This window comes from Cibotium barometz, chromosome 3 (assembly GCF_041138505.1).
Source record: "Cibotium barometz isolate CiBa-2024 chromosome 3, ASM4113850v1, whole genome shotgun sequence".
Classification (NCBI taxonomy): Eukaryota; Viridiplantae; Streptophyta; class Polypodiopsida; order Cyatheales; family Cibotiaceae; genus Cibotium; species Cibotium barometz.
The window spans coordinates 4,507,911-4,535,000 of NC_141048.1; the positions used below are offsets into that span (position 1 = coordinate 4,507,911).

The 27,090-nt window shown below is 44.9% G+C and overlaps 1 protein-coding gene across 2 annotated transcripts in view; it reads right to left on the reverse strand.

Annotated features, from left to right (window-relative positions):
* LOC147639631 (uncharacterized) overlaps nucleotides 1–27,090 on the reverse strand; it is a 27,576-nt gene continuing 486 nt past the window's right edge. Inside the window, exons 2-9 of one of the 2 annotated variants that reach the window (XM_086772398.1) lie at nucleotides 25,937–26,444; nucleotides 3,138–3,563; nucleotides 2,889–2,950; nucleotides 2,253–2,333; nucleotides 1,999–2,098; nucleotides 1,817–1,888; nucleotides 1,571–1,681; nucleotides 1–1,414 (exon numbers count right to left, since the gene is read on the reverse strand). In XM_086772398.1, the coding sequence (XP_086628524.1) occupies nucleotides 599–1,414; nucleotides 1,571–1,681; nucleotides 1,817–1,888; nucleotides 1,999–2,098; nucleotides 2,253–2,333; nucleotides 2,889–2,950; nucleotides 3,138–3,563; nucleotides 25,937–26,392 (2,124 nt within the window). In that variant the 5' untranslated portion in view covers nucleotides 26,393–26,444 and the 3' untranslated portion in view covers nucleotides 1–598. Of the gene's footprint in view, nucleotides 1,415–1,570; nucleotides 1,682–1,816; nucleotides 1,889–1,998; nucleotides 2,099–2,252; nucleotides 2,334–2,888; nucleotides 2,957–3,137; nucleotides 3,564–25,936; nucleotides 26,445–27,090 lie in introns of both variants that reach the window. The other variant, XM_086772391.1, reaches the window with a different exon arrangement.

Consider the following 27,090-nt stretch of genomic DNA (forward strand, 5'->3'; position numbering starts at 1 on the left):
TAGCTAAGGCAAGTCTTTGAAATAAATAAAACTAGTTTGTGCACTCAGGTAGCAGGATAGTTAAAAGGGACCTAGACTAGATGATATGGCATCAAGCTTTGGAGACCCACTACCAGCGGCCTCCAAACACCAACTGATACTGCCTTGCCAGGTTTGTTTGCAATATTTCAAGCTGGCATCCAATTGTCCATATTTGCACTTTACTTCAAACAAAACCTTACATCGTACAAAATGAACAAGTCCCGGATATAGCTAGTTAAGCACATGGTTAACTACCCAGTACTCACTTATGTTGGCTGATCAGAGGTACTCAAAAACTGACATCCATACTTGTCTCAAACCCAAAAATAAAAGGTATTATGAAAAAGGCCATGACTGAAAACCATAATAAGGGATCACTATAAGGTGGAGGCCTCTCAAAATACCTCTGATTCTGTTTATCTTCTGTAATCAGTGTTTAACACTGCTCCAGGTGAAAGATGCTACTGTAGGGAGTGCAGTCCTCAGTCCCCTCAAGTGTCCATTTGACAACCGCAACAGTAACAACTCACCGAACAGGGAAGAACACAAACAACACATTGCAACACCGAGAGGCACACTACTTGGTACCCACTGCGACATTTACATTTACATTTCCAGGGGCCATATCCGAATTCACTGTCAACTGTCTCTCATTCCCCACACTTTCACGCTTTCGAAAATAAGGCGTCAAAGCCTTCAAACGCTCTTTTTTGGCACTTTTGTTCACCTTCTTCACAGACAAATCTTCACTGCCATCATTTACTAAAGGCTGAACCTTTCTATCAGCTTTCATGTTGTTGGAAGTTGATAGAAAGATCCTTGCACTTGCATTTGCATGACCTTTCAGCACATTAACGCCTTTTGCTCCATAATCAGGCCTTCCAAAAGAGTCTGTCGTAACAGGTGTTCCCTTGGGCTTTTTAGACTTGATTTTATCAAGGAGAACTCCGACACCTTCTGCATTGCTGGTCATCTGCATATTTCCAAGGATTTGATCGACATGAACCCCCTCCTCCTCTTCATCACTCATCAAATCAGACGAAACAGTCAATGGGTCTCTCACTTTGGCCTTCACGTCATCGAAGAAACCACTGGAGACAGCAGGTTCCACATCCAAAAGCTCACAGGCGCTACAAGCTGAAAAGGACTTGGGATCTGAAAGCTTCTCTTTCGGTGACTCTGACAGAGATCGTCTACTGACAGACCTCTTAGTGCAGTCATCATGGCCTACCACCTCCAAATCATTCCCTTTTCCTGGCTTCTGTGGACTTTTACTGCTGATGTGCTCTGCTTCGCACTGGATGGAGTTGCAGAGCCTAGTAGAGCCACTTCCAGAACCTGAATGACTGTTTCGCCTGGAAAATTTTGGTGATTTGGCCCGTGTGGTTGGAATCTGCATCAATAGAAGCATGACAGTAACCAAGATGTTTCCTTGGCTGCAAACAGAAAGCATCACACAATCTCAATCCTACCAACGCTATTCCATGCAGAGAGCTCATACGACAGCACCAAGATAATATAAAAAGAAGATAACACCTGTGCCACCAACCTTCGGTAATTCAGCTTTTTGGGGAGGTCCCTCCTGATAAAAGCTAGGCATGGGAGATGCCCTAAACGTCAGACTCCTACGAAACAATTTGATTTCCTCTTCATTTTCTTTCTGTGTACAAGACTCACCATCAAGATTGCAGCGTAAGTAATAAAACAAAAATTACTGACAACCATAACAGAATGAAGGCATATGCCACTAGACTTGAAAGGCAGAAAGACCAGCGTGATTCCACTAGGTGTGTACCTTTGTTTTGGCTTGTATCTGACTCTTTTCCTGTTCCTTTGCATTGAACTTCTCTTGCAATTTTGAGTAGTACTACATAAATATAAGACCCTTTTAGTTAAACCAAAAACTTAAGTTAAATGCCTCTTGAGGAAGAAAAACCATGTGGCTTGAGAAAACCAAAATGAAATCGAAATGAGCACCTCCTTTCTTTTCTCTGCTCGTACATCAGACTGGAATTTGAAACTGCTCGCGCTCGTAAATCGAGTAGCCTTTGCTTTGGGAGCTTGTGAGCTGGATTGTCTATGAAGAGTTAATTTACACAAGTAGTTGAGTCATCATGGATTGATTTCTCAGCTCAAAAAATAAAGCATGAATCAGAATTTTCGCCTAGCAAAAATTTGGCGACAAGATAAATAAAAAGTTGTCCCAAAAACACCATTTTTATCAAGGATACATGGAGGAGATAGACACAATATCTTCATCATCATGGTAGGGATCTGAACGAATTGTGAACTTCAAAGATTCTTCTTGATGCCTGTAACAAGAGCAAATAAGCCATCAATTGCAGGACAAATCTGTTTGAATCTACAGACTAAGCTATGCCTCTAGCTTTGCTAGCTAGTCAAGTCTTGGGAGTCCCTTAATAGTACATACAGCACCCCCTCAAATTGGTTGGTTTTATATACAGCAATGTGGGTTATATACCCAACACATGAGAAAAAAATATTAAAAAACGGTTGGCCTACACTTTCCACAAGTTGCACATACTTGACATCCTTTCTTTCGAGATCATTTATGGGTGATGGTGGACAGTCTGAACATATGGCAATCCCATTGCAAGGAGTACCATTGATGGTGATACTTGGCAATCCACCACCCCTGCAAAAGGAGCAGGACGGGGACCTCTAACCCTACATCCAAAGGGCTGATGCATACTTTTAAAAAAGCATAAGAAAGTGCATTGATGGAAACTCTTAACCTTCTATGGAGCTTTTCCTTCTTCCATTTCTCTTCTTTTTTAAGAGGAGGAGCAGGAGAGGGGGGGGGGAGAGAGAGAGAGAGAAAGAGAGAGAGCAGTTCAAGGACTCACTTGATACTCTCTGAACGTACTGACTTCGCCACATACAACTTTGCGCCAAGCTTTTTGGAGAGCTGGAACCGACCAAACAACAAATCATTACCACAGCCACAGAATCAACTTGAAAATATACCTTGCAAACCTTTCTGGCAAATACGAATAGAAGCAAAGCATCCAATTCCAACTTTAAGACAACAGTGGCTGTGTGACAGTAGAGTACTCTACTCCAATGCTCTGGAAAACTAATGAAAAGAAACTTACCTGGGGAGTCTTCAAATATAGATCTCCAAGAGCACCACTCAGCCGATGATCCTTTTGAAGCTGTTGTCCAGCTTCATCATCTCCAGGCCTCCCTCCAATCGAAGCCCTTTTATCAGTAGCAAGAGAAAAAGGTCGAGGGATCGTGAAGTTTGACCGTGACAATCCAACCGTGATTGGCGTCAACGATGCATTCTTAGTGCCTTTCCTGTCCTCAGATGCACTTGTTTGCCCATTATCTGCCACCTTGTTTTGAAAAGTTCCTTGTTGTGCACCTTTTGAAGCAGATTTTGAATGAAGGAAAGATGGAGAGGCAGAAACTTGCTTTTTTAAAGAAGGCAAACCAATTTTCTTCGCCTCTGCCACTTTACAATGCGAAGCCTCCATGCCTGCTCTTTGATCATCTGCCTTCTCACGGTTCCCTTCTTCCTGATATAAGCAGGAGAAAAAAAAATTAAAATCGCATCAAAATGCCAAAGATTCAAACAGACCAAACATTCACAACTTCAGATGTAAATTTACAACTTGAAAAGAGAAGGCATTTGAAAGCCAATCAGCTGGATTGCCATAGTCTGAAGAAAAATCTTTTATACTGATTGAGAACCGGTTGGCAGTGTGCCCTTCCATTGGTCGGTGGGGACCTTCAAGCAAATCCTCAAGAGACAATTCAAAAAAATGTGGTGAATGAAGTGGAGGACCCACTTTCAATTTTCCTTCAATCGATCCACCCAATTCTACTTCTCTCAATTAATTTAAAAAATATTCTCCATATTTTTTTGTGAACAAAGACCAGAGAAAAATAAATCTTTGCCAACTTTTGTTGCCTAGCCTCATTTTAGATACCAATGCAGCCTACCCTACTATGCTATGTCCAGACTCCACCATTCAAACAAAGTAGATCAATCAGTAGGACATTACAAGTGCCAATTCAATTAACTTCAAGAGTTGCAGAAGACTCCCCATGGCAGCAGTCACACTGCCAACAATCAAGTCTACATGTAGATCCCAATCTAGATGATGCAGGTGGATGCATCAGCCCCATATAACTCAAATGCATGTTGACTCCCGCGATGCAGGCTAGCCGTTAGCGTGTTCAAGTGTCTTGGCGGAGATACTGAGTTCAAATCCTCGTTCATGGGACAGGGAGGGCCCATTCGCATGTGAGTATAGATAGGAACTCTCCTCTTAAATATATATATATATATATATAATACTCAAACGCATGTACCATTATTAGAATTATGATTGAGCAGAAAACCATGCCATTTGTGAGCCCTACTTGTAAAGGAACAAAGGCCACAAAGTGATGAGAGAGAGAAAGCATAAGGACTAGATTGCACGCCTACAGCAAATAACTAGATTGCTTGTCACTCTTCCTTACCTTGTTTGTGGTTGAATAGTCGCACACAACACAAGCCTCCAGGGTGTAACAGGTTATGGGTAGGTGCATGATTCAGGATCCAATTAACCTTAAACAAGAATTAAATCACTTAATCACGACACCACAAACAGACTCCAGAGACATGCTCCATTCACCACACTAGGGGCCACAAGTGTTGATTTGTTGCCCAGCCTGTAAGCTGTATGGCCAACCCTAATTCTGCAGATTCTTCACAACAAAAAATTCACACGTGAAAGAAACTGTACGATCAGATATGAATCAGATTCCACAGCCCTTAGGCCAATAGAATGATCACTCTAGCTTCTCCAATGTAATGTTGATACCTCAATGACTGTCATATGCATGACATGCTCATGTACATTCTCAGGGCTAATCCAGAAGGGGCAAACAAGAAAAACAGTATTAACACTAGGACAAGGAGCACAGAGTGCTATTGACAGTGTGGACTTGGAGGAACAAGACTTGGAGGACTTGGAGGAACTTAGGGGGCTCAGTCAGCTGCAGGAAAAAGGAGTCGGCTGTACCAGAAGGTGTCGGCTGCGGCAAGCGCTTCAAGTCGTGGGAGAGGCGCAGCCCGACCAGAGTTTATGGAAGTCCAAAGCCAATCAGCTGGTCCGACAGTAGTCGGCAGCTCATCCTTGGGTCAAGAGCCTATATAAGGCATAAGGTGCTCATTGTGTTGGGTATTCTCTCCCTTATGTAGTAGATCAAGTTTAGGACAGATTTTGGGTGTGCTACACCTTTTGTATGAAGGCAGCCTAGGGCTGCAGATTTAGGTACCTTTTTGTACCATCAAAATATACTGAATTTCTAGCATCTCTCTCTCTCTCTACTCTCTTCATGTCTGTGTTTTGCATCAACAATGTTCTAAGTGGTGTTTAGGGCTGAAAGAAGACCCCGAGAGCTTCCGTGTGCTACATTGGTATCAGAGCATCAGGCTCCGCAAAGCTAAACACTGAATCAATCCCATATGATGGTGTACAAGTCCAAGGTACCGGAAAGTGCACGGGTACGAAGCCCAAGGCAAGGAACACAAGATCGGGAAAGGGTTTGTTGGTGGTGTTCCACAAAGCCAGAGGGGATGGCAGTCCTGTGACCCAGATAGGTTCTCGGGCAACGGTCCCAAGGGAGGATTATCCTCCAAGGGGTGATGTGAGAGTGCCAAACTCATTTCTCAGGAATGAAGACCAAGACAGTGTTCAGAGTCAGGGCAGGAATGGATTGTGGACTAGAGGGAACAGATGCATAGATCTTAATCTGAGACAGAGTGGTTTTGGAGACCGGTCCGGGTTTTCAGAGAAAAAGGTTGCCAGGGATGGATGGATGACAGAGGGACTTCGGGAAAAGATTGGGGATGATGACAGTCATCCAAGGAAAAGGTTGGAATCCTGTCATCAAGTTTAGCAAAGGGGGATGTCATGTGCTTGACATGCTCATGTACATTCTTAGGGCTAATCCAGAAGGGGCAGCCAAGAAAAACAGTATTAACACTAGGACACGGAGCACAGAGTGCTATTGACAGTGTGGACTTGGAGGAACAAGACTTGGAGGAACTTAGGGGGCTCAGTCGACTGCAGCAAAAAGGAGTCGACTGTACCAGAAGGTGTCGACTGCGGCAAGCGCTTCAAGTCGTGGAGAGGCGCGGCCCAACCAAAGTTTATGGAAGTCCAAAGCTTGTGGGCTGGTCCGGCAGCTCATCCTTGGGTCAAGAGCCTATATAAGGCATAAGGTGCTCATTGTGTTGGGTATTCTCTCCCTTATGGAGTAGATCAAGTTTAGGACAGATTTTGGGTGTGTTACACCTTTTGTATGAAGGCAGCCTAGGGCTGCAGATTTAGGTACCTTTTTGTACCATCAGAATATACTAAATTTCCAGCATCTCTCTCTCTCTCTCTACTCCATCTTCATGTCTGTGTTTTGCATCAACAATGTTCTAAGTGGTGTTTAGGGCTGAAAGAAGACCCCGAGAGCTTCCGCGTGCTACATTGGTATCAGAGCATCAGGCTCCGCAAAGCTAAACACTGAATCAACCCCATATGATGGTGTACAAGTCCAAGGTACAGGAAAGTGCACGGGTACGAAGCCCAAGGCAAGGAACACAAGATCGAGAAGAGCTCCTAGGAGGTTTGTTGTGGTGGTGTTTCATAAAGCCAGAGGGGATGGCAGTCCTGTGAGCCAAATAGGTTCTCGGGCAACGGTCCCAAGGGAGGATTATCCTCCAAGGGGTGATGTGAGAGTGCCAAACTCATTTCTCAAGAATGAAGACCAAGACAGTGTCCAGAGTCAAGGCAGGAATAGATTGTGGACTAGAGGGAACAGATGCATAGATCTTAATCTCAAACAGAGTGGTTTTGGAGACCGGGCCGGGTTTTCAAAGAAAAGGGTTGCCAGGGATGGATGGATGACAGAGGGACTTCGGGAAAAGATTGGGATGATAACAGTCATCCAAGGAAAAGGTTGGAATCCCATCATCAAGTTTAGCAAAGGGGGATGTCATGTGCATGACATGCTCATGTACATTCTCAAGGCTAATCCAGAAGGGGCAGCCAAGAAAAACAGTATTAGAACTAGGACATGGAGCACAGAGTGCTATTGACAGTGTGGACTTGGAGGACTTGGAGGAACTTCGAGGGCTCAATCGGCTGCAGGAAAAAGGAGTCGATTGCACCAGAAGGTGTCAGCTGCAGCAAGCGCTTCAAGTCGTGGAGAGGCGCAGCCCCGACCAGAGTTTATGGAAGTCCAAAGCCAGTCGGCCAGCTCATCCTTGGGTCAAGAGCATATATAATGCATAAGGTGCTCATTGTGTTGGGTATTCTCTCCCTTATGGAATGGATCAAGTTTAGGACAGATTTTGGGTGAACCATTGGTGCATCCTGGGCACCTCCGGCATAGTCACTAGAAACAAGAAACAAGAAACGGGAACGGAAACGTTCCAAGAATGGAAACAAGGAAACGAGTTTTTAGGGGTGGAAATGGTTGTTTCATGTGACAATATCACTTGGGAAACGAGAAACGGCCATGGAAACGGATGGGGTCCTAAAACCGAGAAACGCATTTCTAGGGTGAAATCGGCCTCTGGTAGAAACCAAAGTGCAGTAGACTAGCAGTCACCCTTCCACTTGTAGTCCAAATATAAAAACAAATTTAATTGGAGCTAGAGTGCCCCAAATCTGAAATGAAACCGACACCTGTTGACCCCAAAGCTTGGCGCCCCTTTCGGTATTTCTTTATTCAAATTCAAAAAGATGTAAAGCTGAGTACAACAAAACCAGCCAGGAGAATACACCTATATGTCCAATCTCGCAGCCCACAAGACCTCTTAGCACAGAGGATTCACACACAGATCTGTGTCCCACAAAAGCAACACTCTGTGTTTCCCTCTGATCAGCCAAGACCATTCAACAGGGCAGCCTTGAGCACACATCTGGCATATCCCATGTACATGGTTTCACAATTCAGCACAAACATACATCCACTGTCCAATCTCTGTTTCCACCCTTTCAATCTCCCATACCCCTCCTCTCACAAGGGGCCAGATAACACAACTCTGCAGCAGCAGACATAAGCCAATGGAAAGAAAGAAAGATGGACAAGTTCAGAGCTTACCAAATCAGCACGTGGTTCTACACTCGTGAGGCCAATCGTACCAATTTGTACTTGCAAGAAACTGTCTGTACTTGCCTCCCTGCAACCACTTGACTGATGCACCAACTAAACTCTGGTAAAGCACTGCCTGCAACTGCTACAGCAAGAGATGCACCACCTGCACTCTGTGCAGGAGTACGGAAGCCGATACCTGTCCGTACAGATCAACGTACTGTACCTATCCGTACTATCTCTGCACCTGCAGCAGCTGCTTCCACTTGTACCTGCTGGACAAAACAGTACTTGACAACCTGCACCTGTCCGTACAAGTCTGCGCTGTCTGTGTCAACCTGTACCTGTCCGTACAGGTGTCTGTGCTGTCCTGTCAACTGCGCCTGTACCAGCAGCACAACTTGCAGCACGTACTGTACCCGCCTTCAGCTTCTGTCAACGCCGCTTGTACCTATAGCAGCCGTACCCTGTACGGACAGCCACGTGGACTGTACCCGTGTCTGTGCTGTCCTGTCAACTGCGCCTGTACCAGCAGTACAACTTGCAGCACGTACTGTACCCGCCTTCAGCTTCTGTCAGCGCCGCCTGTACCTACAGCAGCCGTACCCTGTACGGACAGCCACGTGGACTGTACCTGCAACAGCTGTACGGGCACTTCTGTACGGAAAACAGCAGTCAGCACTCTTCTATGCAGTCGACCAGCTTCTCCTCTTCTCCACGATTGAGACTTGCACATTTTTTCCAAAAAGCAAGAGAGAGAGAGAGATGAGAGAGGCGTGTAACTCCAAAAGTGGAGTGGCCTCTCTCCAAAATTATTCTAGGCCCCCAACTTTAATGTTTATTAAAGTTTCCTAGGGGCCACCCATGATTCAAACATTAATTATATTAATGTTCTTGGTCCCCCTTCACACCTGGAGATGTCCACACATCATTCTCTTTGTCCGGGCACCCCAAATGTGAATCATTTAATATTTTTGCTCAGCAACCACCATGCCCACACTTGTGCTGTTCCATTTTCACAGGGTCATGACATACCCCCCTCTTGAAAAATGGCAAGCGTCCTCGATTGCATTCTGGTGATATAGCAAAATATCCAAAGGGAAATAATATACAATGTGGCAAGATCAGCGTCCCAATCTCTCTAAGCCATGCACATGTAACATCATTCATTGCAAACCAATGGCGTAGTAGTAGTCCAAGTTGTATACCACTGTGAACCATACACAACCACAACATCCAATGTGACTAGTACACATATATCATAGAAGTCCCATAAACAGATGTACTGTCAACCATCAATACCTTCGGGTGAGACAAAAACTGCACCAAGCAACCTCTAGATGTCATCTGAGCCTGTCTGTATCAAGGGAGTGGAGGTGCTACCCCCCTCTTGAGCATCAGGCAATGCTCCAGACCCATGCTCTGCTGAACCTGAATGAGCCATAACAAGAGTCGGCTCCAACTCAAAGGCATCGAGATAAAGCTGCAAAACCTGAGGTGAATCTGTTAAGTCACCTTCCTCCATCCACTTCGCATCCATCGGTAAATAGTTCTTGAACTTCACAAGATAGCGACGGGAAACTTTACCTCGTACCTTTCTTTCCTTATGTGAATAAGAACCTCATCAAGTTCCTCAACTTCCGGCTGAGCCTCATCTGATACATCCTCAAGCACATCCCCACGGAAAGGTCTAAGGAGACTCACGTGAAATGCATTGTGAATCTTCCAGTGATCTGGTAGCTTCAAGCGATAGGCCACCTCACCAACTTTTCCAATACCTGAAAAGGCCCATAATAACGCATGCTCAACTTAGGAAATAAGCGCTCTTTACCCTTCATCTTCTTGAGTCTAGCCTTTTCAAAGCGCAAAAGAACCCAATCACCCAATGCAAACTCTAATGCACGTCTGTGACGGTCTGCTGCTTTCTTTTGGTTCTCCTGAGTTTTCTAGAGTGCCAACTTAACTCTCCGATAAGCTTCATCCATGCTTTCCACATACTGATCAGCCTCAAAGATCTTATCCTTTGTATGCAAAATGGGTGGTACCTTCTTCCCTCCTTCCACAAGCTCAAAAGGCGCCTTGCCCGTCGAGGTATGGACAGTGTTGTTATATGCAAACTCCACCAAAGGAAGATACTTTTCCCATTGTTGCTTGTGCTCTGACACATAACATTTAAGAAGATCTAACACTGTAGAGTTAGCCTCTTCCGATTGACCATCTGTTTGTGGATGAGATGAAGATGAAAACTTGAGAGTTGTATCCATGTTGTCAAACAACCCTCTCCAGAACAAACTTGCATCCGTGGATCACGGTCACTAATGATAGACGTAGGCAAGCCATGATACTTGAAGATGTTCGCCATGAACAACTTCACCATATGATCAACTTTGATCGTCTTACGCACGGGAATGAAATGAGCCTGCTTACTGAACCTGCATATGATAGTCCAAATGCCATCATTGCCCGTTTGTGTCCGTGGAAGATCAAATATAAAATCCATGGCAATGCTTTCCCAAGGTCTATCTGGAAAAGGTAAAGGCTATAATAACCCTAGTGTCTTTTGACGGTCAAACTTTACCTTCTGACATACGATGCATTGCCTAACAAAGGCATCAACATCTCTTCTCAAGGTTGGCCAATAAAAGAAAGTCTCCACTGCTTTTACCGTGGCGTCAATACCTCTATGACCTGCATACGGTGGAGCATGACTTTCAACATAACCTTGAGGCGCAATTGCCTGGTAACACACAATCTACCATGCATCAACAAAAACCCATCTCTGAGAGTATAGTGCTCATGCCGCTGACCCTCAGATATCTGATCATACAACCTATCAAAGTCCTCATCATGGGAATACTGCTCTTTCATTTCATCAAGCTCATGATGATAAGCAAGTGTAACTCCTGAGACCTGTGGCTTGCGGGACAAAGCATCTGCCACTACATTCTTTTTGCCTTCCACATGCACAATCTGGAAGTGAAACATAGACAAAAAGTTTACCCATCGCATATGCTTCTCTGAAAGCTTAGCTTGCGTGAGGAAATAACGCAAGGTCTGATGATCTGTCTACACACTGAAATCAACCCCAAGCAAATAGTGTTTCCATGTAGAAAGAGCATGAATTACAGCCAACATCTCTTTCTCATAAACCTGTAAATGCTTCTCGGCATCTTGCAATATTCTACTCTCATAGGCTATCACATGTCCTTCCTGCATGAGAACTGTCCCAATGCTACTTCCGCATGCATTACATTGGACAACAAAAGCCTTTCGGAGGTCCGGTAACACCAATACTGGATCCAAAGTAAGCTTTTCTTTAAGCTTTTTGAAGGCTGTAATTTCCTGATCAGCCCATCTAAATGGAGTTGCCTTCTTTGTTAAGGCATGAAGGGGCGAAGCAATTTCAGCAAAATACCGTATATACCGCCTGTAATAGGAACACAATCCCAAAAAGCTGCGTACATCATGCACGGTCCTCAAATCTGACCAATTAAGAATTGCTTCCACCCTCGATGGATCCATACGTACTCCATGCTTAGACACAATATGCCCAAAGAAGTGTATCACTTGCAAGAAAAACTCACTCTTCTTGCCATTAATAACCAGCCTATGGTTCCTGAGTTCTGCAAACACAATGGCCAAATGCCTTCTATGCTCCTCCTCAGTTTATGAATGCACAATCATATCATCAAAGAATGTGCCCACAAACGCTCTATGAGGCCGGAAAATCATGTCCATCATTCTATTAAATGTGGCAGGTGCATTTGTCAAACCAAAGGACATAAACAACTCATACAACCCAAACGTGGTTCGAAATGCTGTCTTATGTACATCCACGGGTCTAATACGTATCTGATGATACCCGCTTTTCAAGTCAATCTGACTAAAGACTGTGGAGCCCTGTAAGCGGTCCAAAATGTCATCGATCCTCGGAATGGGGAATCGATTCTTGATGGTATTCTTGTTCAGCGCCCTGTAGTCAATACACATGCGCCAAGAACCATCCTTCCTTTGTATTAAGAGTACAAGTGAGCAAAAGGGTGATGAGCTAGGCTGTATCAACCCTTTATTCAAAAGCTCATGTACCTGACTCATAATTTCTTCTTGTTGGGCTGCACTAACACAGTACCACGGTCTATTTGGTGGAGTACTACCAGGAATTAGATCAATGGCATGATCTTCTGGCCTCTCCGGAGAAAGTTCCCCCGGCAATGACTCGGAAAAACAATCTTGGAACCCACATAAGAAATCAGTCCTGTCTTTATCTAACATAGACAAATTAGATCAATGGCATGATCTTCTCGCCTCTCCGAAGGAAGTTCCCCTGGCAGTGACTCGGAAAAACAATCTTGGAACCCACATAAGAAATCAGTCCTGTCTTTATCTAACATAGACAAATTAGACTTAGACTCATCATCTTTTGCATCCTTTACATAAATCAAGTACGCGGAATGATGCTTTTTCATTATTGATGAAATTGCCAAAGCTGATACAATAGGAACAGATTCCCCTTTTAACTTTACATCCAAAACATGTTCTTTCCCTCTATGAGTCAAAGTGATCTTCCTATTGTATGTATCCACCACCGCATGTACTCTGTGGCACCATGGCATACCCAACAAAACATCACATCCATCAAGTGGCATGATGAATGTCACGATTGTGACGTATTTATGTATCAGATTCTCTCTTCATTGTCGATTCCTGTTTGCAGATGCAAAGAGTAACCAGCCAAAGGAAACCCCTACCCTCGACTGGTTGCGACTCTTCGCCAAAGGATGTACCTCTACATCGAATAGCCACATCCCTTCGACGAATGGTTGTATCCCTTGATTAATGGTTGTGCCTCTACATCGAATAGACACATCCCTTAGCCTAAAGTTGTATCCTTTCGTCTAAGGTCATGTCCTTTCGTCAAAGGACATGCCTCTTCAAATGTGTCTCTTCATCTCCTATATAAGAGACCTATTGTACTCAGTTTAATACAAGAAGTCAATTCAATCTTATCTCAAGTGTTCTCCTGAAGGTTCTTGTTCTAAGTTAAATACTTAAGTAGTAATTAGTACACAATATGAAGGATTAACAACATAATCCTCACAGTGGTATCAGAGCTAATTTTTTTCCTGCTCGTGGGTTGTGAAGCCCTCACCCTCTCCGCGGCACTCCCTCATCCACCTCTCCTCTCGGTGTTGTATGGAAGAAGCAGAGCAATGGTGGACTTGGCGTAAATCCTTGCTCAAAGTGATGTAAACAAGAACAAAAGGTCTCACACCCATACACACGCATTGTGTGTGCAGCAGAGAGGGACCCCCTGCTGTATTTCCGGACTACCCTCCCTCCCTGCTGACCGGTGGTGTTCGGCGTTCGCCGCCTTGTTCGCTGCCAGCGTGCGCCCTTGCTTGCTGGGAGTGGCTGCCGGTCGTGAGCCTCGTTGATACATGCAACGACTGCCGACTCTTCACATTGCTAGTGGCACACCGTTCAAAGCGACACACCCTTCAGTCGGCGATCCAGCCCTTCGAAGCGTCACCTACGCACCTCCTAGTCGGCAACGGCCTTCAAAGCGTCACCTTTACACATCCAGTCAGCGACGGCCTTCGAAGCGTCAACCTTCAAAAACAATACACAACATTTAATACGTGCATTGCCACGTGGGTTTTTTTTTTTTTTTACAAAACAACACGAAAACTCACCGGGCGTGCGCTGGGCGTGCGTTGGGAATTCGCCGGTGTGAACTGCCGCCCTAGGCGATTCGGAAACCACCACCCGCCCCCCCCCCCCACCCGGCTGTCAGGATGCCGCCTTGTTCTTGTTCGCCTCCCTCTCCCCAGCAATTAGGCGCCTTTCTTCCTGGCTGTTCGTGGGTTTTCCTGGCTTTGCCCACACCACATACTCTGTGTGCTCTCGCCCTCTACGTGCATGCTTCATGGACAACTTTCCGGAGGAACCCGACATGCACACCTCTTACCTGAGTTACATCGACGAGATCCCCGAGGCTGTTCTTCCCGAACACAACCCTCCTCGTGCCCTCACTTCGGAATCAGTGCCACTTCCCGCCGATGCTGGGTGGATTCCAAGTCTTCCGGCCTCTCCTATCCCAGCATCCCCGGCCTCTCAGGTGTACCACATACATGTCAGCAGCTCGCATGTAACCAAACCCGACACTTGGGCGATTTGGACTATTTTCCTCACCTGCGAGCCACTGCATCTTACTCATTTCGAGTATTTTCTGTCACGGTACCCGCAGTTGGCACACTTTCTTCCAGAGTGCAGTGTGGATGGCCTCCGCAATATCTCCTCCACGCGCCCTCCTCTGACATTTTACTGCGAGATCTTCGTCCCCGACTATACTCCATTATCTCCGGTGCCCAGTTCTTTGGCGGAAGCCGACGCAATAACTTCCAAGGACGATCCCGAAGAAGTGGAAGACCCCGACTTCGCGTACGAGGATCCTATTATACTGCCTCTCCAGGAGCTGTTCCTTCCATTCTACATTTCGGGTGAACCTTTCCTGCTTCACCACAGTACTCTATCTGAGTTCTCCAGATGTCGACTTCGCACAACAACATGCCACCCGCCGATCCTCAAATGGAGGCCTTGCAGATGACTACTCTCCAACAACAGATGGAGGACTTGCAAAAGGCCTTTTTCAACGGTATGGTACGAGGATCCTGTTACTGCCTCTCCAGCAGCTGTTCCTTCCATTCTACATTTCGGGTGGACCTTTCCTGCTTCACCACAGTACTCTATCTGAGTTCTCCAGATGTCGACTTCGCACGACAACGTGCCACCCGCCGATCCTCAGATGGAGGCCTTGCAGATGACTACTCTCCAACAACAGATGGAGGACTTGCAAAAGGCCTTTTTCGACGGTATGACATCAATGAGATCACAAATGGAAGACATGCTACAACGGCACCAACATCAGCGCGAGGGATCCAAGAAGTCACAGAATGCAAGCGCATTGTTCGCGTTCTCCACAATCATCATCATCATCATCCTCGGTGTGCCAGCAGGACGATCCCTTAACTCCTCCCGATCCGACTGCCGAGGTAGACAATGTTGAACTTAAACTTTTATATAAATTAATGACCACAGCACAAACACAAAAGATGGACATCAAGTTACCTGAGCCCTACAATGGCCGCCGCGATAAGCGGTTAATCGATCACTGGCTCTACAAGATGGAGGTTTATTTCTCAAATACCGAATTGCCTGAAAATAAAAAGGTAGCATTGGCCAGTACCCTCTTGAAAGATACCGCCTTCCTTTGGTAGCGACGCAGGATTTCAGATGGCAAGTCTACTCCAACGTGGGATGAATTCCGGCGTGCTCTTCGCAAGGCTTTTGAGCCTGCAAATGCGAACTTTCATGCTAGGTCTTCTCTCTGCCGCCTGAGTCAAACTGGCTCCGTGGCCGCGTATATCTCAGAGTTTCAAAAACTGGCTCTGGAGATAGACACTCAGCCCCTCTGACTAGCTTCATTGACGGGCTTGAACCCACGATCCAAGACGAAGTCCATAAGTACAATCCTGCCACCTTGGATGAAGCAATCTCGTATGTCGAGCGCATTAGTGATTACCGGCGTCCTCCCAAGAACTTCTCCTCCGGCACCCGTTCCTACCAACGGAATCGATCCAATGGGACTAGCCAACCCCAGCATCCTAATTCTGGGCAACCCAACTCTCGGCGACCATATTCTAGACAACAGTCCTTCCGGCCGCACTTTTCCGGGCAAACTTCCGCGTCAAATGCAGGATCCTCTCAGACCGAATCCTCTGGCAGCAGCAGAAACCGAGATCGGTCTCGACAGGACCGTCGCAACAATGATCGGCGCAACTTCAAGCGAGAAACCTCTTGAGGACAGCAAACCTCTTCATCAACTGCCACTTCATCCCAACCTAGTCGCCCAGGCCTTTGCACAATTTGTTCTAGCGATCACCGGTGGTATGAATGTCCTCAACGTCCTAAACCCTCCAACACTCGGCGCAATTCTCAGGTGGACAGTTGCCACCATGCTGATCATGACCCACCTCCTGTGAAAGACAAGAACAAATAGATAGCTTGTTCTGTTCGTGTTTCTGAGTTCGTCAGTACCCTGATGCTTAATGGCCAAAGTACTAACCCTGTTCCGGTGAATCTTTCCAAGCAGGTCCTTAGTCTTCTGGGTTTCATTGGCGACCATCCCATCAATGTGCTGGTAGACAGTGGCTATTCCACTAATTTCAAGCCTCGTCATCAACAACTGCTTACTTGGAGCAACCCTTCTTCAGGCCTTTTCAGGATTTGTTTCCGAATGATCTTCCGACGACATTGTCTCCTCGTCGTCCTGTGGATCACCCGATTGATCTTATCCCAAGTCAACCTCCTCCAACCCGAGCTCCATACCGTGTTTCTTACTCTGAATCTCAAGAGATACAAAAGCAATTACATGAATTGCTGGACAAAGGTCACATCCGTCCTAGCAAAAGTCCCTTCGGAGCCCCGATTTTGCTTGTCAAAAAGAAGGATGGATCAATGCGGCTTTGCATTGATTACCGTGCTCTCAACAAGCTGACAATCAAGAATAAATTCCCTTTGCCTCGCATCGATGAGTTGTTCGACCAACTGCTTGGTGCTAAGGTGTTTTCCAAGATTGATTTGAAGTCCGGCTATCATCAAATTCGTATCCATAATGGTGATGAATACAAGACAACCTTTCGGACAAAATATGGCCATTATGAATTCTTGGTCATACCTTTTGGGTTAACCAATGCCCCGGCCACTTTCATGACCTTGATGAATGAAATTTTTGGGCCGTACTTGGACACGTTCGTGATCATTTATCTTGATGATATTCTGGTTTTTAGCCGATCTATGGTCGATCACAAAGAGCATTTACAGATAGTCTTTGAAGTACTACGTAACAATGTGCTGTACATCAACAAAAAGAAGAGCGAATTTTTCAAAAACCATGTGGAATATCTTGGTCACATCATTTCTGCTAATGGGATTGCAGTAGATCCTAAGAAGATTCAGGCGATTGTGGATTGGCCTTTGCCTCTCACCATTTCAGATGTTCGATCTTTCTTGGGACTTGCTAACTTTTATCACAACAAGGTGCATAGATTTTCGGAGATTGCTGCCCCTTTGACAGAACTGACAAAGCCGAACAAACTTCAGTGGTCTTCGGAAGCTGAGCAATCCTTCAATGATCTCAAGCATGCCCTGAAGACAACCCCAGTCTTGGCCATTGTAGATCCCACCCAACCCTTTGATGTAATGACAGATGCCTGAGATCGTGCTTCTGTGGAGTTTTGATGCAGAAAGATCGTGTCATTGCTTTTGATAGCAGAAAGTTTTCAGCCATTCAAAGCAGGTATCCTGTGTATGATAAGGAGTTTTTGGCAATCGTGCATGCTTATCGAACATGGAGACATTATCTTCTTGGAGCAGATTCAGTTGTACGTACAGATCATCAATCTCTGACGTACATTTTCACTCAACCTGTTATGAACTCTCGACAAGGCAGATGGGTTGAATTCTTGGCTAATTTCCACATGATTATTCAGTATGTTCTTGGTCTTCAGAATGTGGTTGCAGATGCCTTAAGCTGCATGCCTCGAGCCATTAATTTTGCCATCACAGATGTGCAAATGGAAATCCCTACTTGTTTCAAAAATGAGTATTTGACTGATAGAGATTTTGGAGATGCGTTCCGTGCTCTCAAATCTTCTAATCCCAGTCCTGCAGAAATGCAACCTACATTATCATGGATAAGTTGCTGTTCTTTTCTGATCGCATTTGTGTGCCTCACAATACTTCATTGCGGAAGATTCTTATTCAAGAGCATCATGAAGTTCCTTATGCTACTCACCCTGGTATCAACAAGACATATCGGCTTTTGTCTGCTACATACTTCTGGCCTCAGATGCAGCAAGATGTTATCAAATTAGTCAAAGCTTGTCATTCATGTCAAACAATGAAAGCCTCTCGACAACTTCCTCAAGGGTTACTTCAACCGTTGCCAGTTCCCAATGAGAGATGAGAAAGTATCAGTATGGATTTTATCACCACCTTGCCTCGTTCATCCAAAGGCAATGCTCAGATTCTTGTGGTGGTTGATCGATTTTCCAAAATGGCGCATTTCATTCCTTGCAAGAAAGTTGCTTCAACCCCAGATGTGGCATCATTGTTCGTGCAACATGTCTTCAAATTGCATGGTTTGCCAAAGACCATCATCTCTGACAGAGATCCAAAGTTCACTAGACATTTTTGGACGTCTTTGTTCAAATCTCTTGGCACGAATTTGTTGTTCACTTCAGCCTATCATCCTCAAACAGATGGACAGACTGAAAGAGTCAATCAAATTTTAGAAGAAATGATTCGACATTACATTCAATTCCGTTTGGCATCATGGAAAGATTATTTGCCTCTCGTGGAATTTGCTTATAATAATTCCCATCATTCAGCAATTGGATTAACTCCATTTCAAGCAGCATATGGGCATACTCCTCTTGTGCCTACAAACTTTGTTTTGCAACACAAAGTGGCGTTGGCCGATCAGTTGGTTCAGGAGATGCAAGATGTGCTTGTGCAAGTTCGAGATAAATTGGTACATGTGCAACAAAAATATCAAAAACAGGCCAACAAGCATCGTCGACATGCAGATTTCCAAGAAGGAGATTTGGTCTTGTTATATGTGGCACCTCACCGCTACAAAACAATGAAGTCAGTTTTTCCAAAGTTGCGACCTCGCTTCTATGGGCCTTTCAAGATTCTTAAGAAAAATTCAACTGTCAGTTACAAGTTGGAACTTCCACCTTCATGGGGAAAGATTCATCCGACTTTTCACATTTCTTGGCTCAAACAGTATGTTCAAGGAGATTCACCTATTCCAGACTTATCTTCATATGTACCAAAAATTGAAGATGACCATATTATCCTTGTTCCAGAAGTAATACTTGACATACGACAGAAGGAAACAAGAAGAAAGTTGACTACAGAATTTCTTGTGAAGTGGATGGACTTGGATGAGTCTGATTCCACTTGGCAAACAGATGAAGAAATGCAACAGTACCCTAACCTTCTTCAGGAGTTCTTTGACAAACGGATGTCTATCATTTGACACATGGGTTTTATTTTAAATGGGAGGGAATGTCACGATTGTGACGTATTTATGTATCAGATTCTCTCTTCATTGCTGATTCATGTTGTGCAGATGCAAAGAGTAACCAGCCAAAGGGAACCCCTACCCTCGACTGGCTGCGACTCTTCGCCAAAGGATGTACCTCTACATCGAATAGCCACATCCCTTCGACGAATGGTTGTATCCCTTGATGAATGGTTGTGCCTCTACATCGAATAGACACATCCCTTAGCCTAAAGTTGTATCCTTTCGTCTAAGGTCATGCCCTTTCATCAAAGGACATGCCTCTTCAAATGTGTCTCTTCATCTCCTACATAAGAGACCTATTGTACTCAGTTTAATACAGCAAGTCAATTCAATCTTATCTCAACTGTTCTCCTGAAGGTTCTTGTTCTAAGTTAAATACTTAAGTAGTAATTAGTACACAATATGAAGGATTAACAACATAATCCTCACAATGAAAAACTCTTTTCGCTATCCACATAACCCTGCAAATGAAGCCTGAGCTTCCCAATAATAGGAGTGACGGGTTCTGCATACCCTGGACAAGCCATGTTAGCCTCATATAACGGCCCCATCTCCTCTGCACAAATCCCCAATCGGCCAGCCAAATCCGATGAAAGAAAGTTGGCTCTAGCACCTGTGTCAAAGAATATCAAGGCATTTTGATCTCTCACTTTGCCCCATGCCCTGCACAACTCAGACTCTTCACCACCTAGCTGTTCCCCAACAAGATCAGGAACTAACCCTACAGAAGGTTTTGGTTTCTTTGACTTGGGCTCTCCTTTATTGTCAGAGTCCTTTTGGGACTTTCTCTTGGGACAATTAAAAGACATATCTCCCTCTTCTGTACAGTAAAAACATTTCCGAGCATCCCTCAAAGCCTCTCTCCTCAGAAGTTCTCTTGGGCATTGGCAACTTCTTATACCGCGTCTCACTAGACCCTTTTGCATCACGCGAAGCATGCCCTGACTTTTTAGATTTCTTGCTCGAGTTCTTACTGCCTTTAAACCCAGATGAGACTCCAGTGAGTAACGCATTAGCTGTCATAGCATTCTCTATCATCTGTGATATATTTGTTACTCAAGTCTTGATGCAATAGTCACGCACTTCCTTGGGCAGCCCACAACAATACTTCTCTACCTGCTCAGACAAAGGCACCGCACGGTAAGAAGTAACTGGGAGTAAAGCTTCCCAAAACTTCTTGTTATAATCTTCAAGATTGTCACACTTTGATGCATCCAACTTGTGCCATGCTGTCATTACATCCACCTCAAAAGTAGATGTGAGCCATACGGAAGAGAACACCTATTTAAATTGCACCCAAGTAGTTAGTGCTATGCCCTGCAGAAGAAGAGTAGACCACCACTGCAATGCATTGCCTTTGAGAAAAGTCGCAGCTTTTCTTACCTTTGAGGACTCCATGTAATTACCACCAGAAAAAGCAGCATCAAACTGTTGTAAAAAGGTAAGTGCTTTTAACTTATCTTTGGCCACACTGAATGTATCAAATTTCACAACAGCTCCCCCTTCCTTATAATCCTTCGCCTTACCCATAGGCATTAGATTATCCTATGGAAGTGGCTTCACAAGATTGCTACCCCCAGCATTCATGCCCATCATAGGGTCAGCATTACCAATTCCCACACCTGGCATGCCATACATTCCAACCATGTTTCCAAACATTCCATTATGCATACCGGGCTGCATGCCACCGTACATATTTGCTTGCATTCCGGACTACATACCACCATACATATTCCCCTACATACCAGGCTGAAAATTTGCTCCAAAAGTCCCTGGCATACCCATGCCTCCCTGAGGATAACCCCCAGTCATAGATTGGAACACAGAGCCACCACCAAAATAACCTGGATGCATAGTCTACTGAGGAATACATGGCTGTCCAAAGAAAGAACTCTGTGAGTTAGCACCAAAAGCATGCTGCATGTTTGGAAACTCTCCAAAAAATGGATCCTGTGGGAAGGCAGCACTATGACCCTGAGGAAGGTTCTTAGAACGCACCTTCTTCTTCTTTTCAGGCTCAGAACGAGATCTCATAAATTCAGCAAACTTCTCACTTTGTGTGAGCTGCATAAACACATCCATTACACCAGCCAAACGATTTTTAAACTGAGCATCATCTTCCTCTTTACTAGGCATATCTTTTGGCTGTGTTACATCCTCATATTGCTCATCATCTGCAGCCTGTTTTCCCGCAAGAATATCCTCAGATTCATTTCTCTCAGGAGAGGTCTCTTGCTCTTCCTCTTCATGATAAAAATATTCGTCTTCTGTATCAGACATGTTGCTGAATTTTTCAACGATGACTTTCCTCGAGTCAACCACGAGCTCACCCCCTTAAGAAAGTTGATGATGGGTCCCAGCAAACGGAACCTTGAAACCGGCCTCTGGTAGAAACCAAAGTGCGGTAGACTAGCAGTCACCCTTCCACTTGTAGTCCAAATATAAAAACAAATTTAATTGGAGCTAGAGTGCCCCAAATCTGAAATGAAACCGACACCTGTTGACCCCAAAGCTTGGCGCCCCTTTCGGTATTTCTTTATTCAAATTCAAAAAGATGTAAAGCTGAGTACAACAAAACCAGCCAGGAGAATACACCTATATGTCCAATCTGGCAACCCACAAGACCTCTTAGCACAGAGGATTCACACACAGATCTGTGTCCCACAAAAGCAACACTCTGTGTTTCCCTCTGATCAGCCAAGACCATTCAACAGGGCAGTCTTGAGCACACATCTGGCATATCCCATGTACATGGTTTCACAATTCAGCACAAACATACATCCACTGTCCAATCTCTGTTTCCACCCTTTCAATCGGCCATACCCCTCCTCTCACAAGGGGCCAGATAACACAACTTTGCAGCAGACATAAGCCAATGGAAAGAAAGAAAGATGGACAAGTTCAGAGCTTACCAAATCAACACGTGGTTCTACACTCGTGAGGCCAATCGTACCAATTTGTACTTGCAAGAAACTATCTGTACTTGCCTCCTTGCAACCACTTGACTGATGCACCAACTAAACTCTAGTAAAGCACTGCCTGCAACTACTACAGCAAGAGATGCACCACCTACAGTCTGTTCAGGAGTACGGAAGCCGGTACCTATCCGTACAGATCAACGTACTGTACCTATCCGTACTCTCTGTGCCTGCAGCTGCTTCCACCTGTACTTGCTGGACAGAACAGTACTTGACAGCCTGCACCTGTCCGTACAGATCTGCGCTGTCTGTGTCAACCTGTACCTGTCCGTACAAGTGTCTGTGATGTCCTGTCAATTGCGCCTATACCAGCAGCACAACCTGCAACACGTACTGTACCCGCCTTCAGCTTCTGTCAACGCCGCCTGTACCTGCAACAGCCGTACCCTGTACGGACAGCCACGTGGACTGTACCTGCAACAGCTGTACGGGCACTTCTGTACGGAAAACAGCAGTCAGCACTCTTCTATGTAGTTGGTCCTCTTCTCCACGATTGAGACTTGCACGTTTTTTCCAAAAAGCAAGAGAGAGAGAGATGAGAGAGGCGTGTAACTCCAAAAGTGGAGTGGCCTCTCTCCAAAATTATCCTAGGCCCCCAACTTTAATGTTTATTAAAGTTTCCTAGGGGCCACCCATGATTCAAACATTAATTATATTAATGTTCTTGGTCCCCCTTCACACCTGGAGATGTCCACACATCATTCTCTTTGTCCGGGCACCCCAAATGTGAATCATTTAATATTTTTGCTCAGCAACCACCATGCCCACACTTGTGCTGTTCCATTTTCACAAGGTCATGACACTAGGGACTGAAATGGCTGTTTCCTGTGGCACCTATAGGGCCACCAAATTAGTTCCAAACTGGCCATATATGACCTCCAACTTTGCCCTTAAGATGACTGTAAGAAATAATCATGTCTACGTGGCACCGGATTAAGATGTGCACGTGACAAAAGGCCTAGCAACAGGCATGATCAATTCTGGTAGGTGACCCACCATTGTGTCAAGGTTAAGGGAAAGCAAGCATGGGGACAACAAGGAACAAATGTTTAGTTTTTCATCAAGACTTGGAAGTGAAGATCAAGAGTGAAGGTGTTCAGACAAAAATATCAATCAAAGTCCGTAAGTAGAAGTCAAAGTCAGTAGCAGTTCAAGGTCAATATTAGTCTAGAGAGGAAGGATGACAGAGTGTCCCCCCCATCATCAAGTTTAGTAGAAGGGAATGTCACATGCATGCCCATGCCATGGCTAATCTTCAACGTGAACTAGCTTAATCCATGATTGGTACAGCAGTTAAGATAAGCATTTAGGTCACCGTCAGTAGCCTAAGCATCAAAATCATCATCGTAAGCATCAACATCAAACCCATCAACATCATCATCATATTCAGCAGCATCAACATCATCATCATCACATGTGAGCAAGGTCAATATTAGTCTAGAGAGGAAGGATGACAAAGTGTCCCCACCATCATCAAGTTTAGTAGAAGGGAATGTCACATGCATGCCCATGCCATGGCTAATCTTCAACGTAAACTAGCTTAATCCATTATTAGTACAGCAGTTAAGATAAGCATTTAGGTCACCGTCAATAGCCTAAGCATCAAAATCATCATCGTAAGCATCAGCATCAGAACCATCAGCATCATCATCATATTCAGCAGCATCAACATCATCATCATCACATGTGAGCAAGGAACCCTGTCGGCAGAACCAACAACAGCCAGAATAGGTCCTTGGCAGCCAGTCAGCTATCCTCAGCATAAAGGCCAGCAGTGGGACACCTCAGTCACAAACGCAGCATTAAAGAGAAGCACAACTGAATATTTGTCCAAAATAACTGGCCAACAGCATGGACAGCTGGCCGCCTGCATCCCCAAGCATATATATATAAGCATGAAGTTCATCATTCATTGAATCATCAAGTTCCGTCAGTAGTTAAGTCATTCATTCATCAATAGAGCATATGTAGGGCCAGAGGTCAACCCCTATGGGGCTGACCAAGGGCCTAAACCATGTACGAGCATCATGTAATCTTTTTGTACCATATTAAATACAAAGAAAACCCTGACACCAATCTCTCTCTTCTTCTCTCTCCTCTGTTTTAATCATGTTTAATCAGCATCAATGTTCTTAATCAAGCTTAGGGCTGTGGATCAGTACAGCAAGGCTTCCATGCATAAAACATAAGATCACTTACACACTCATAAGAGTGTGTACATACGCTCGGGGAAAAAAAAAAACCTCCTAAAGAGGGAAAAAGTGCCCCAACCCATTACTACCTACGTCCACACATCACTACCATATAAATGCTACACGGCCAGCCAAGGAGAGAGTCCCCCCTTCCTTATATCATATATATATTTTGGACTGCTTTTTAGCAGTCCAAATATATGTCCCCCCTTCCTTATCTCATATGTATATTTGGACTGCTTTTTAGCGGCCAGCCGAGGAGGGAGTCCCCCCTTCCTTATCTCATATGTATATTTGGACTGCTTTTTAACAGTTGGCAGAGAATGAAGACAACAGTTCACAGCCCGTGCTTTGCTGAAGATCTCCTTGACTGGCACTCTGTAGGCCCTAGTCACTGAGAAATGCAGATGAATTTGACGAATTTGATATGCACGTATATGTAGCACCAGTAGGTGCAAGTCAACCTGTAATAGTGCTGTCGGCCAGCATAGAGGACTGCCCATGACTGTATGGACACGGCCGACTGCCACATGGCACCTGCACTGGCCAGAACTGCTACGCCTGCTACCTGCCAACTACACCTGATGCCTGACTATGCTGCCCATCTCCTGCAGGCCAGCCACGTGTGCCCTAGGGTGAGGTGTGTCACAGAAGCTTCATGTCTGCACGAGAAGATGAACACAAACGGGCTGGCTGCTGGTAAGCTTCTGAAGGCAATGAGGGAGCTCTAGGCTGAAACACAAAAACAAGAGGAAGTTGACTGGCTGCTCACGTTGTTTTTGGCATGAAGATAAGGCCTGCTTTATATAGACTCCTCCGTTCCTCGGTCTCTTGTTTTGAGTGCCACTTTATTGGCCCACTCAAAAGTGCCTAGAGCCACAGTCCAATTGGCCTCTTTTTTAAGTTCCCACCTAATTAACCCTTTTAGACCTTATTCACACTGGCACTTTTAAGGCTGCCTAACTTACTTAAAAGACTTGTCCAGCACCTGGCACATGGCCCAATCGTTGCTCAGGGCAACTAACTAACCTACCTTGGCCTACCCTGATGGCGATTTGCGATTGTCCCACTGAATTGGGGCTCACAAAATCCTATGTGTGCACATCATCTAACCCTTAACCCAAGGGCTTGCACTTTTAGTATAGAAATGCCAGCCTAGTGCAGTGAGTGCACATGACACTCTTCTTAGGTTTTAGTAGGTTTTTCATTTCTCAAGAAAGAACATCTCCCAGTTAAAACCTACCTCTCTTTTCAAGCTCTCATAAAGCTGCAGAATTATCAAGAGATAAAGGCTTACAAAGGATAATTATGCTCCAAAGATTATGCAGAAAAATAAACAAACATACTAAAGATCTAGAACACCTAGACCAAGAAAGTCCCCACACCAAATGATCCACCATGGCTTTGATGAACTTAAACATGATTAGCATGGGTTTTGGCATGCACCAAATAATTTGTCTCAAAAAAATGGCATTCACCTTTACAGATGATCCTCCCCCGACTTCTCGTTTCAATGAGCCCTCTTCAACGAGATCCTTGTTGTTACGACCCGGTTCATTGTTCAACCTCCTCCTAGAAGCCTCCTCTGACTCATACTCTTGTGCAAGCTGTAAAAGCTCTTGAAGCCCATCTCTTCTATGGCAATCAAGATCATTGTCAGTTCCAGACCCTACCTTGTTGGACTGATTCATGTCCTCAGTCTCAGCCCCCCTTACATCCACATCTGCACCTGATTTATTCTTATGCTGCCCAGGGCTGGTTGAACCAATTCCCAACAAAAGACTTCCTTCTCCATTACAAACCCCATTGGCTATAAGAGTTTGACCATGCTCTTGTTTATCTGTAAGTACCGTGTCCTCCGCCTCTCCATTTGCACCTATGCCATCTGGCTTAAAATTTTCTTTTTGATGCTCAGTGACACCCGGATCACCCATCACTTCAAACTGCAAACAAAATTTCCACGCTAGTCTTCATAGAGAAGGGTTTCTGCACAACATAGATGATAGCAGACAGAAAGCTTTCTTTGAGAAATGTATCAAAAAGGTTTTGTCAAGTTATAAGAAACAGCAAATCTCCATAACTTATTACATGAGTACAAAACCTTGCATATTGTGCCTAAACAAGAATTGCCCGCCAGCCAGCAAAATGTAAAACCAGGCACCATTTGTGAAGCCTGCTTGGTAGGAAAATTCAGGGCAACAGGGGAAAGGGAAAAATCAGGGGTGGGTTGGGGTTGGGAGGGGGGGAGGGGGCAATGGGATTGGGTGGGTTTGGGGGGTTTATATATGGGCATCATGTAGACTACGTTATGACATCTGCACACTCGTATCAGAGGAACAATTGTGCACCCAATATGACATTGACTTGGAAACCCTTCTTGATTTAGAATACAAATGGCTTAAAGAGCCTTATGATTTGCAATGAAAGGAGGAGGCAATTCTTGCTCTGAAGAAGCGGTTGACTTCTTGTATAGCAGTTAATCTGGTGGCGGTAACAATAACTTAGCAAGCCATAGAGCTAACATTCTACGAGATCTGCAAGCTCAGAGGGAGAGATACCCAAATTTTGAATTGCAGGAAAACAGAGACCGCAGGGGGGGGACCCATTTCTACAAATGGGTACCCAAACAACA